At 42.2% G+C, this 12,631-nt stretch overlaps 1 protein-coding gene across 5 annotated transcripts in view; it reads left to right on the top strand.

The window, feature by feature from the left end:
- CLPTM1L (CLPTM1 like) overlaps window positions 1–12,631 on the top strand; it is a 699,988-nt gene that overhangs the window by 197,332 nt on the left and 490,025 nt on the right. For all 5 annotated transcript variants that reach the window (XM_068236456.1, XM_068236455.1, XM_068236457.1 and 2 more), the window contains one exon: window positions 284–368. In XM_068236456.1, coding sequence (XP_068092557.1) covers window positions 284–368 — 85 coding nt within the window. The remainder of the gene's footprint in view (window positions 1–283; window positions 369–12,631) is intronic.

The following is a 12,631-nucleotide window of genomic DNA, read 5'->3' as shown; positions in this document are numbered from 1 at the left end:
CCTACAGATGACGTCATTCAGTTAAAAAAAAAAAAAAAAAAGGTGGTTAGAGTCTTCATTGTATAACAGTTACAACTACTGGAATAAAGAAAAAAAAAACTGTTACTCTGCCAGGAGTAAAAATGGTTCGTTCCAGGCATTTTTACTGGACATCACTGAGACTGTTTGTTTTACGGTTTACAGTTCCTCTTTAAAATAGGCTTCCAATGAATTCATGAAGAGAGAGCAATGTGTTTTATCCGTAAAATTCACATTTTAAGACTAACATATTTTCTATCTGCAGCTTTTGTTTGACTTTCTTGCATTTAAGAATGACATCAGTTTTTGGAAGAAAAAAAAGAATATGGTTGGGATGTCAACTAAAGCAGGTATGCAACACTTTTTCATTACACTTCTCAAATTCTTTCATAATGACACTTATAATTAGTAAAAATCAGTGCTGTCCAGCCCAGCACTAAAGATGATAATGTTTCATGCAATGAAGAGGGGGTGATTTACTAAAGGACAAATACATTAGTGCAAGCTGTAAAGTTAAAAATAACAATTCTGTGAATAACTGGATGTATGAAACAGGCATTTACATATTTATTTTGAATTTATATAATACTGATGTTTTTCCAGTGCTCTAAAGAGTGTATAGTCTCGTCACAAACTGTCTCTTAAACCGGAACTTTACTCAGTATAGTTTAATGAATAACATTGCTTATTTTTAACAATATTACTTGATAACTTATTTAGTAAATGTTTGCCCTTTGTAAAATCTTTCCACTCCCCCGATTTGCATTCTGAAATTTGTCACGGGTGGCGACATCTTTTCTGCTGGTAGGTACAGTGCTGTGGAATGTTTATTTACTGTGTGTTTGGGAGTCAGTAGAATTAACACCTTGTCTCCAAGAATGATCTGGGAGGAGAATTCTGCCTAATTAAACAGCCTAGGTTAAACATCACTGGGAGGTAGGGTTACATACCAATATACATCTGTATATTATTGTTTATTTTTATTTATATAGGGCCAACATCTTTCATAGCGCTGTAAATAGTGCAAAACAAATACTGAGGAACATATATAAATGAGAAGTTCAAGACACTGTACGAGCATGACAATCCAGCAATACAAGTACAAATACATACATAGTTAATATGTGGTTTGAGATATCACTAGAATTTGTACATATATAATAAATTACAACAAAATAAGAAACAATAGGAGAAGGTCCCTATCTTTGCGAGCTTACAATTTAGAGGGTAGTGGGGTGGAAACAATAGGGAAACAATATACTGTATATATTATTATTTATTGGATTTATATTGCGTCAACATATTACAAACATATTACGTACCGCTGTACAATACATACGATTACAGACAATGGTGAACGACAACACAATACAGGTAGTAAGCAATAAGATACAATAACACAATACAGGGCTGTGGAGTGGAGTCAGTTGGAGCAATTTTTGGGTACCTGGAGTCGGAGTTGGGAAAAAATGCACCGACTCCAACTCCTATTTTAATTACAGTTTAAAGAAAACCTGAATTGAAAATTAAAAGTCAAAATAAACATACACGGGTCATACTTACCTCCCGTATAGTCTACTCCTCAATCTCCTTCTCCTCTCCTGTGTCCTTTTTGTCCACTGTGATCAAGGGAATTCTCCGTCCTCCATTTTGAAAATGGCCATTACCCCATAGCAGCTTTCTGATTAGCACTCTGTTAAACTGTAACATCACCCACTAGAGCCATAGGCATACATGGCACATCAGTTGTCCTCTCATCCTCTCAGCTATAACTGACAGCAACTGATATATTTCAGTTCTGACAAAATGTTGTCAGAACTGGAAGGGATCATTCATTGTCAAAAGAAAAAGAAAATGGTGAGCTTCTGAGAGGAACTGATGGCAAGATAACTATGTCATGTTCATTTGAAGTTACCTCATGTGTTTAATTTAAATATTTTTTTCTCAGTTCAGGTTCCCTTTAAATTCATTAGAACATATGATAACATGTTCTATTTCTCAGATAATAGTCATCCTAAAAAATTAAATAAACCAATTAAAAAAATAGTTACTTGTGCTGCTTCAATAAAGCAGTCCCCGTATTTTTAAAGTCAGGTATACATACAGGATCTTCTAAAAAAAATTAGCATATTGTGATACAGTTCATTATTTTCTGTAATGTACTGATAAACATTAGACTTTCATATATTTTAGATTCATTACACACAACTGAAGTAGTTCAAGCCTTTTATTGTTTTTCTTATTGATGATTTTGACATACAGCTCATGAAAACCCAAATTTCCTATCTCAAAAAATTAGCATATTTCATCCGACCAAGAAAAGAAAAGTGTTTTTAAAACAAAAAAAGTCAACCTTCAAATAATTATGTTCAGTTATGCACTCAATACTTGGTCGGGAATTATTTTGCAGAAATGACTGCTTCAATGCTTCGGCGTGGCATGGAGGCAATCGGCCTGTGGCACTGCTCAGGTGTTATGGAGGCCCAGGATGCTTCGATAGCGGCCTTAAAGGGACACTTAAGTAAAAAAAAAATTAGTTTTACTCACCTGGGGCTTCCAATAGCCCCCTGCAGCTGCCCGGTGCCCACGCCGTCTCCCTCCGATCCTCCTGGCCCCACCGGCAGCCACTTCCTGTTTCGGTGACAGGAGCTGACAGGCTGGGGACGCGAGTGATTCTTCGCGTTCCTGGCCACAATAGCGCCATCTATGCTGCTATAGCATATATCATATACCATATAGCAGCATAGAGGGTGCTAATGTTTCTGGGAACGCGAAGAATCACTCGCGTCCCCAGCCTTTCAGCTCCTGTCACCGAAACAGGAAGTGGCTGCCGGCGGGGCCAAGAGGATCGGGGGGAGACGACGAGGGCACCGGAGAGCTGCAGGGGGCTATTGGAAGCCCTAGGTGAGTAAAACTCATTTTTTTTTTACTTAAGTGTCCCTTTAAGCTCATCTAGAGTATTGGGTCTTGCGTCTCTCAACTTTCTCTTCACAATATCCCACAGATTCTCTATGGGGTTCAGGTCAGGAGAGTTGGCAGGCCAATTGAGCACAGTAATACCATGGTCAGTAAAACATTTACCAGTGGTTTTGGCACTGTGAGCAGGTGCCAGGTCGTGCTGAAAAATGAAATCTTCATCTTTATAAAGCTTTTCAGCAGATGGAAGCATGAAGTGCTCCAAAATCTCCTGATAGCTAGCTGCATTGACCCTGCCCTGGATAAAACACAGTGGACCAACACCAGCAGCTGACATGGCATCCCAGACCATCACTGACTGTGGTACTTGACACTGGACTCCAGGCATTTTGGCATTTCCCTCTCCCCAGTCTTCCTCCAGACTCTGGCACCTTGATTTTCGAATGACATGTAAAAGTTTCTTTCATCCGAAAAAAGTACTTTGGACCACTGAGCAACAGTCCAGTGCTTCTTCTCTGTAGCCCAGGTCAGGCGCTTCTGCCGCCGTTTCTGGTTCAAAAGTGGGTTCATGCTTCCATCTACTGAAAAGCTTTATGGAGATAAAGATTTTATTTTTCAGAACGACCAGGCACCTGCTCACAGTGCCAAAACCACTGGTAAATGGTTTACTGACCATGGTATTACTGTTGTTATGATCATGTCTGCAGCGTTTACTGCTGGCTGCAGTGGTATTGTAACCCAAGCAGTTCTGATGTCATTACATGCATTTTCTTGCATAGTTTGGTTTGCACTTAAACTAGTTGCTGATTCCATCTGCAGTCACTCTGAAATTAATGACAGTTTAACATGCTCTTGTGTAAACAAACATTGTCTGCTGCAGTGGAGGGGCAGTCCCTTTCCTGCAGGCTGCATATCATTGTCTGCCTTTTCCTGCTATCAGCCTGTGATTAATTACCATTCACTTGTGTGGGAATCTGCAGGTCTGCTCCAATTGGATGACCTCAGTATAAAGAACTGCTTCCTGCAATGTCTCATGGGCTACCATAGTCTCAGATTCTGTCTGTTACTCTGCCTGTGCCCCACCTCGTTCCTAGTCTGTGTGGACTGCGCTGACTCCTGCGAAGGGGTCAGCGAGTCCTCCTAGTTCTGCTCTTGTTTCTAGAAGTTGTTACTTTGCTTGTCTTGTGTCATATATTGGTTCATCGCCAATATATACGCATACTTGCACGTTTATTATTTTCCTTGTATTCGTGTTACGTTGATACATCAGTGTCGCTGATATATACGTACACGAACTGTTTATATCCTGTATTCCGTTAGTCAGCGTTCCAGCACGCTGAGCTAGTTATCCTGTTCCTGGTCCTGTTTGTGGATTGCGTTCATCTCTGCGAAGAGATAGCGAATCCTTCTGAGTCCTGTTCCCTGTATTACTCTAGTCTTAGTCAGAGTTCCTGCTTATGTCATATATCGGTTCATTGCCGATATATACATATGTTAGTCAGACGTTACAAATAGTTTCATTGATAGCTGTAATTGTAATACGCTAGGAAATCATACTTATTGTATATTTATCTGTGTTACGTTCATCTATCTTGATCCTGCTATTTTCTGACTATCCTGTCCTGTCTTTGTGAGGCACGCCATTGCTGCAAACGCATTGGCTACCTCATTCCAGTCTGTGTTATTGTGGACGCTTGCTGTCACTAAGTAGTGGTTAGTTTAGCAAGCGTTCATTCTGTTTACCTGTCCTGATCTCCTCAGTTCTGGTTTGTGCGCTCAACGCTACTTTGCGCTGAGACGTTATAGCGAAAGCATTGTTTGTGGCTGTCAGATCTGCACCGGCTCTGTGCCCCACAATCTCCTGTTGGAGTCAGTCCTCCCCTCCACTAAACTGGGGATATCCTGATTCCTTGTGCTGGTGTGTGTACCTCCTTCACGTCAGCTTATGCATCACGAGCTGACCGTGGAGAATACACCTCCAAGCGTGACAACTGTGCTCAATTGGCCTGCCAACTCTCCTGACCTGAACCCCATAGAGAGTCTGTGGGATATTGTGAAGAGAAAGTTGAGAGACGCAAGACCCAACACTCTGGATGAGCTTAAGGCCGCTATCGAAGCATCCTGGGCCTCCATAACACCTGAGCAGTGCCACAGGCTGATTGCCTCCATGCCACGCCGCATTGAAGCAGTCATTTCTGCAAAAGGATTCCCGACCAAGTATTGGGTGCATAATAAAAGGCTTGAACTGCTTCAGTTGTGTGTAGTGAATCTAAAATATATGAAAGTCTAATGTTTATCAGTACATTACAGAAAATAATGAACTTTAACACAATATGCTAATATTTTGAGAAGATCCTGTATCTGATTGTGATTGTATATATGATGTGTACACTGTGATCTCTTATATATACTGTAACAAAAAATCCGCAACGCCGGATGGATTGCGGAAATATGGTGCATCCAATCCGACAAGCGGACTTTCCAACGCGGGATGCGGAAATTCGGCCGCATCCGCTGCGCAAACCCGTCCGAGCACTCTGCTCCAAACTCACCAGCATGCTGCTCACCAGGACACTGCTATCTTGCCTCTAGGGGGCGGGCGCGCCCGACAGACACGCCTTTATACTCTTAGGAAGCGTGTCAGCTGACCTGGAGATCAGCTGACATTTTAGCCTGCTCTGATTGGTTGCTGCCTGGGGTGGAACCTTCTCTCCCAGGCAGTATATAAGGAAGTGCTTTTCAGTCACACTTTGTCTGTGTTTGCAAAACCCTGTGTCAGCACTCAGACCTAGTCAGCCTTGTCTCTGATATTGTGTTATATATTGGTTTATCGCCAATATATACACATATTATTACTGTTTGATTTATCGTGTATGATTCTGTGCCTGTCTTGACTACTCCTCTGCTTCCTGATTTTGTACTTCGCCAGCCCGTACCGTTATCGACTATTGGCTTGGTTTCCGACTATTCTCTTGTCTCACGTTTCTGTACTGCTGCCGCCTGATCTGTTGCCGAACCTCATTTTGACTGACCTTTCTCCCTTCAGTGGAACGTCTCCCACTGTAGGGTTCTATCAGAGGCTTGTCTCTTTGAGACGACCGCCACTAGCAAACCCTTGCTGCTAGAGGCCGAGACTCCTCCACTCCGTCCTTTGGAGGATCTCACACACAGGGTTCCCATTCAGAGGTAACCACACCTCTGAGGAATTACGGTGTGGTGGATATTTCCACAGACTTGAATTTACACTGTTTATTATTATTGTTGTCTGCTGTTCCAGCTTGCTGGAGGTTGTATCTCTGTGCCCTATAGAGATACTCTATTGCACCCTCTTGCGTACGATTGTATCGTTTCACGCTATACTTGCATTATTGGTAATTCTGCAGATCACCATATAATCAGGTATAGCATCTGTATTATTGGTGATACTGCAGATCACCAATAATCAGAATAGCGGCGCTTGCTGACACCAATCGTTACATATACTAAATAACATCTATGCTGTAAGAAAAAAGCCTGATGTGTATGTAATAGAGATGGTCAATGAGATGGAAATAATTCTGTGTTGATGCTGGTTTATGAAAATGTATGCACTCTCTTTTCTCATGAAATCAAATAATTTGATATGTTGTTAAAATTTGGTTTGGTGGCTATGAATTAAAGGGTACCTGAAATGGATGAAAAGAAAAGTTTTATACATACCTGGGGCTTCCTCCAGTCCCCTTCAGGCTAATCAGTCCCTCGCTGTCCACCTCCACCACCTGGATCTTCTGCTATGAGTCCTGGTAATTCAGCCAGTCAGCACAGTCTGGCTGCGTGCCGCTCCCACAGCCAGGAGCATTCTGCACCTGCGAAATAGTGCTGTGCAGATGTAGTACGCTCCCAGCGGCGGAGTGTGTGCATGCGCACTACGCCCGACTGACTCAAGTACCTGGACCCATAGCAGAAGATCCAGGTGGCAGAGGAGGACAGCGCAGGACTGATTAGCCTAAAGGGGGCTGGTAGAAGCCCCGTGTATGTATAAAACTTTAATTTCATCTGTCTCAGGTTTACTTTGTTACACAGTAGTACTGCAGTGTATATTCTACATATGCACTCCCCACAGAGCTGCAGGGAATCCACTGAGAATGTTTTGCACATTGAACACAAAGGTGTTGTCTATCACCCATAAACCTGGTTCAGATTGTACATGAAGAATGTGAAATAGAGGAAGAATATGCCCATTATCCTGCAGAGTACCTGCACATCACTCTTAGGCCACATACACACATCAGACCATAGTCTTTTGAAAATGAAAGATCACAGACACAGACCAATTTTACCCCCTTCCATGTAGTATGAAAGCCATACCTTCACTTTTCTATGGAGAAAAAAAAAATCTTTGCGGGGGCGCATGCGCGGCGCGACGAGATGCGGAAGCAACTGCTGTGAGCTCCGATAACAGCCGGGACCTAATCCACAGAAAGCGCCTGGATCATTCACCGAAAGAAGGTTAAAATAGCCTCACCTACAATAAGAAGACACCGGGAAGCTCCGCATGCCGACAGACCGAAAGAAGACTAAACCGTCAGCGGTGAAAGCAATAGATTTCTTTAGGCCTCGGGTCCCCTCCGTAAACAAGATGGCCGCCAGCACCGCTAAAGCTACAGAAACCCCTACGCAGGCTGAGACAGCAGAGATCCAGGGTACGGATTTTACACTGCAAGACATCTCAGCATTGCTGGCAGATCTGAAAGAGTCATTTAAATCTGAAATACGAGCGGCAGTTTCTACACTATCGGCCCAGATAGATGAACTAGGGGAAAGAACGAACAGGTTAGAACTCCGCATGGATGAAGCTGCAGATGCTATAACAGGCCTACAGAAGCATGCTTCGGAACAAGATGAGAGGATTGACACTAGGGCTGCACGATTTTAGGGGAAAATCGAAATTGCGATTTTTCTCTCAGAAATCGCAATTTCGATTTTCCCCCGACTTTTTCAAATCCTGCTTTTTGCACCTGAGGGGGGGGGGGGGGGTTGTTCACGGACCGCAATGCCCGGTCCGCTGTCTGTAACTTGCTTCTGGCCCCGCTGGTGCGCTGATTGGCCAGAAGCAGTGAATATGCATAAGTGTTAATGAGCGGGCTGGGGGGGCGGATCCACTCGAGCGAGCGGCGGGCACATGCAGCATTACTAATCACTGGCTAGCGATGGAATGACGGCAGCGGTAGGCGGAGCTGTATGCTCTGTACAGCTCCGCCTACCGCTGCCATCATTCCATCGCTAGCCAGTGATTAGTAATGCTGTACGTGCCCGGCCGCTCTCTCGAGTGGATCCGCCCCCCGCTCATTAACACTTATGCATATTCACTGCTTCTGGCCAATCCGCGCACAGCGGGGCCAGAAGCAGTGATCCTCAACACTAGCGGCTTAACAACATTAAGCTCGACTGAGATTTTCAGCTTGTGCTGCAAGGAGGGCACGTCTGAGTCAAGCGCTAGTACCAGTCTGGTACTATCTGCACTTGACTCAGACGTGCCCTCCTTGCAGCACAAGCTGAAAATCTCAGTCGAGCTTAATGTTGTTAGTTAAGCCGCTAGTGTTGAGGATCACTGCTTCTGGCCCCGCTGTGCGCGGATTGGCCAGAAGCAGTGAATATGCATAAGTGTTAATGAGCGGGGGGCGGATCCATTCGAGAGAGCGGCCGGGCACATACAGCATTACTAATCACTGGCTAGCGATGGAATGATGGCAGCGGTAGGCGGAGCTGTACAGAGCATACAGCTCCGCCTACCGCTGCCGTCATTCCATCGCTAGCCAGTGATTAGTAATGCTGCATGTGCCCGCCGCTCGCTCGAGTGGATCCGCCCCCCCCGCCCGCTCATTAACACTTATGCATATTCACTGCTTCTGGCCAATCAGCGCACAGCGGGGCCAGAAGCAAGTTAGACAGCGGACCGAAAAACCGAAGGCACTGACGATCAGCAGATCGTCTTGCCTCGAACCGCGGTTTCGGTTTTGAACCGAAAAACCGTGCAGCCCTAATTGACACAGTAGAGGACAAAATGGAGGATATGGACAATAGAGGTAGGAGAGACAACATTAGGATAAGATCAGTACCTGAAACTATAACAGATATTAAAAGCTACATTACAGCACTTTTCAAGGCCCTAGTTCCAGACTGTCCAGACGAACTTTTAAGATTCGATAGAATACACAGGGCTTTGAGAGCCCCAAAAAACCCAGAATGGTCGAGGGATATAATATTGAAATTGCATTACCCTGAAGCCAAAGAGAGCGTGATTAAGGCTGCGCGCAATATGGGACCGAATGGAATAGGAGACTATAAAGTTCAAATATTTCCAGATCTCTCCCCGATAACATTAGCTAAGAAAAGAGCTATGAAACCTGTCACTATGGCTTTACAAAAGAGAGCAATTCAGTACAGATGGCTCTTCCCATTTGCACTAGCCTTCAATATAGGACCAAGAAAATACCAAGTGCGCTCTTTACTAGACGGGTTGAGAGCTTTGAAAGAAAGCGATGTGGCTGATACAAATGAATATTCTCCTATGGAGGCCTCATCCTCATCTTCAGCCTCCTCTAAGTACAAAAGGATGAATCGAGACTGGCATGAGGTCCATCATGCTAACACAAAGAAAAGCAAGGACGCTCACTTGACACCATCAAAAATACCGAGGGTCCCTAGATTGAGTAGCCCCAATAAGTGACGGAATAATTCGCTCTCTCTTTATCTACAAGACTCCCGATCAAAGGACAGAGGATCCAGGACGCTAAAATTATCTTTTTTTTTATGAATCTCTAAAGGACTGGCTGTGTAAGTTGCACCCCACCACATTACTCTCTCAATGAGAAACACTTATGGTTATTGCCGTTATACTAGGCAGTTTCATTCATCAAACTTTTGTTTTTGTGTTTGTTTTTGTTTTTATTTTTGCTCTATGGAAAGGCTCTCCTATCTCTGTCAAGCGGTATGGCACAGGGATATCCCAAATGGAGTATCTCTAAACAAGGTTTTTTCCTCTACAGTAGGTCTGATTTCTTCGGAAGATTATTATAGTAATATAATTTCGACTATGTATGGAAAGGTGTTGATAATTGCGCTCTATGTTAATAAGTGGGTTAAGTACAGCGACTTTGCTCTTGATCCATTATGAAGATTATCTCACATAATGCCCAAGGACTTAATAGTCTGATTAAAAGAGCCAAATGTATTCAAAAATATAGACAAATACATCCAGATATAATTATGGTCCAAGAGACCCGTTTCACTAGATCATCATATCCTAAATTTTGGCATAAAGACTTTCCAGTCTTCTACATGTCTAGTCATGAATCTTCAAAAAAGAACGGAGTTGCTGTGCTTTTCTGAAGAGGAACCCAATTCATATTAAATAAGAAATTAACAGACAAAGAGGGGCGTTATATCATCCTGGAAGGTGAACTGGTAGGGACCCCAATAATTATAGTAAATCTATATGCCCCTTCTACGAAAAACAGTATTTTCTTTAAGGAATTACTAGAGACTCTCTATAAATTAGATAATCCAAATATAATTCTGGGTGGAGATATGAACTTAGTAGTAAATCCGAAAATAGACCATCATTCTGTCTCTGGGAAAACAAATGGAGTCCCACCCCCGAAATCTTTTATTAGACTCCTTAAAGAGTTACAATTAACTGACACCTGGAGGGAAGTTCATCTGATAAAAAGAGATTACTCTTTTTTTTCCCACCCACACTATAGTTCGTCCAGAATAGACTATATTTTTACGTCAAAGGTACACACTACGCGTTTGGTGGGATCTAAAATTCTACATGCATCTCCCTCAGACCATTCAATAATGATCTCCAACTTTTCTTCTAAATATAAGAATTTTAACTCTCCAAGATGGAGGATCCCCCCCTTTATTTTAGACAATGCGGAAGCTATTAAAACAATTTCAGAATCTCTCACAGAATTTTTTCATTTTAACAAAAGTGAAGATACCTCGATTAGTTCATGGTGGGACACACATAAAGCGTACATAAGGGGCCAATTTGTCAGCCTATCAGGACATCTGAAAAAAGATAAGAGGGCTAACAAAGTGGCCTTGGAAACTACACTTCAACAACTTTGGGAACTTTTTAATGCCAATAGGTCGATTATCATTATGAGACAAATCCAAGAAATTAAAGAGCAATTGGATGTTCTGAACACAGAAGAGGTAGCTAAATCTTTCAGATGGCTAGGATATCAGAGATTTTTCCTGGCAAACAAAGCCAACTCTAAATTAGCTAGGTTATTAGCGGGGAAAAATAGAGCTTCCAAATTTAGTCCACTTAAACTACCGAAAGGGGGAGTAACCCATAACCCATCGAAAATAGCCAACCTCTTTAAAGAATTTTACTCCAAATTATATACAAATAATACATCCTCCACACAAGATACAATTAATAAATTCCTCACACAGATTAATTTGCCAATTCTCACACAGCAACAATCAGAACATATTAATGCTCCATTTACACTATTAGAGGTTACAGCAGCTATTAATCTATTAAAACCACTGAAAGCCCCTGGGCCAGATGGTCTTACGGGGCAATATTATAAGACATTCAAATCCATAATAGCACCACATCTTTTAACCTATTTACTATCTATTAGAGAGGGGAAACCAATCTCTCAGGTCTCCAACAATGCTACGATCACAGTGATACCTAAAGAGGGTAGGGACCACACCCTATGCAAAAATTATAGGCCAATATCGTTAATTAATATCGATCATAAGATAATGACAAAAATCCTAGCTGATAGGATTAATTCCTTCCTACCTCAGCTGGTTAAATCCTACCAAGTGGGATTTGTTAAAACACGCCAAGGAACAGATAACATTAGAAAAGTTTGCAATTTAATACACATTGCAAATTCAAAAGGCCTACCTACGCTTCTCCTAGCGGTCGATATTGAAAAGGCCTTCGATTCTTTGAACTGGGATTTTTTGTTTGCAGCTTTAGAGAAATTCGGGTTTGAGGGTCCCTTTATAACAATTCTAAAAAATCTTTACTCCAATCCTTCAGCCTCCATACTATCATCAGGTTGTTTTTCAGAACCTTTCAATATTTATAGGGGGACTAGACAGGGCTGTCCCTTATCCCCAGCTTTATTTGTTTTAGCCTTTGAGACTCTCCTAGAGGCCTTAAGATCGAATCCTTTAATTAAAGGTATGGAAGTAGGATCAACAGAATACAAATGTAATGCCTTTGCAGACGACCTACTGCTTACCTTATCAGATCCAGCTACCTCATTACCAAATGCTCAAAAAGCATTAAGAGAGTTTGGACTGGCCTCAGGACTCAAAAGTAATCATGAGAAAACAGAAGCCCTTGATATCCAGTTCCCATCAAGTTTAATTATACGGATGAAAGAAGAATTTCAACTTACGTGGAAAACCCACAGCCTAAAATATTTGGGAGTGTTAATCACCAAATCCCTCAAAGAACTAATTGAAGTAAATTACCCCCCCCCCCCCTATTTAAAAAATTGAAAAATACATTACATTCATGGTATAATTTACGAGTTTCTTGGCTGGGAAGGATTATTTCTACTAAAATGATTATACTTCCCAAACTCCTATACCTTTTCAGAGCCCTGCCTATTGACATTCCTACGGCACAACTGATCAGCTTTCAAAAAGAAATATTCCAATACATATGGAA

Source organism: Hyperolius riggenbachi, chromosome 5 (assembly GCF_040937935.1).
Source record: "Hyperolius riggenbachi isolate aHypRig1 chromosome 5, aHypRig1.pri, whole genome shotgun sequence".
Taxonomy (NCBI): domain Eukaryota; kingdom Metazoa; phylum Chordata; class Amphibia; order Anura; family Hyperoliidae; genus Hyperolius; species Hyperolius riggenbachi.
This window is presented reverse-complemented; position numbering and strand designations above follow the sequence as displayed.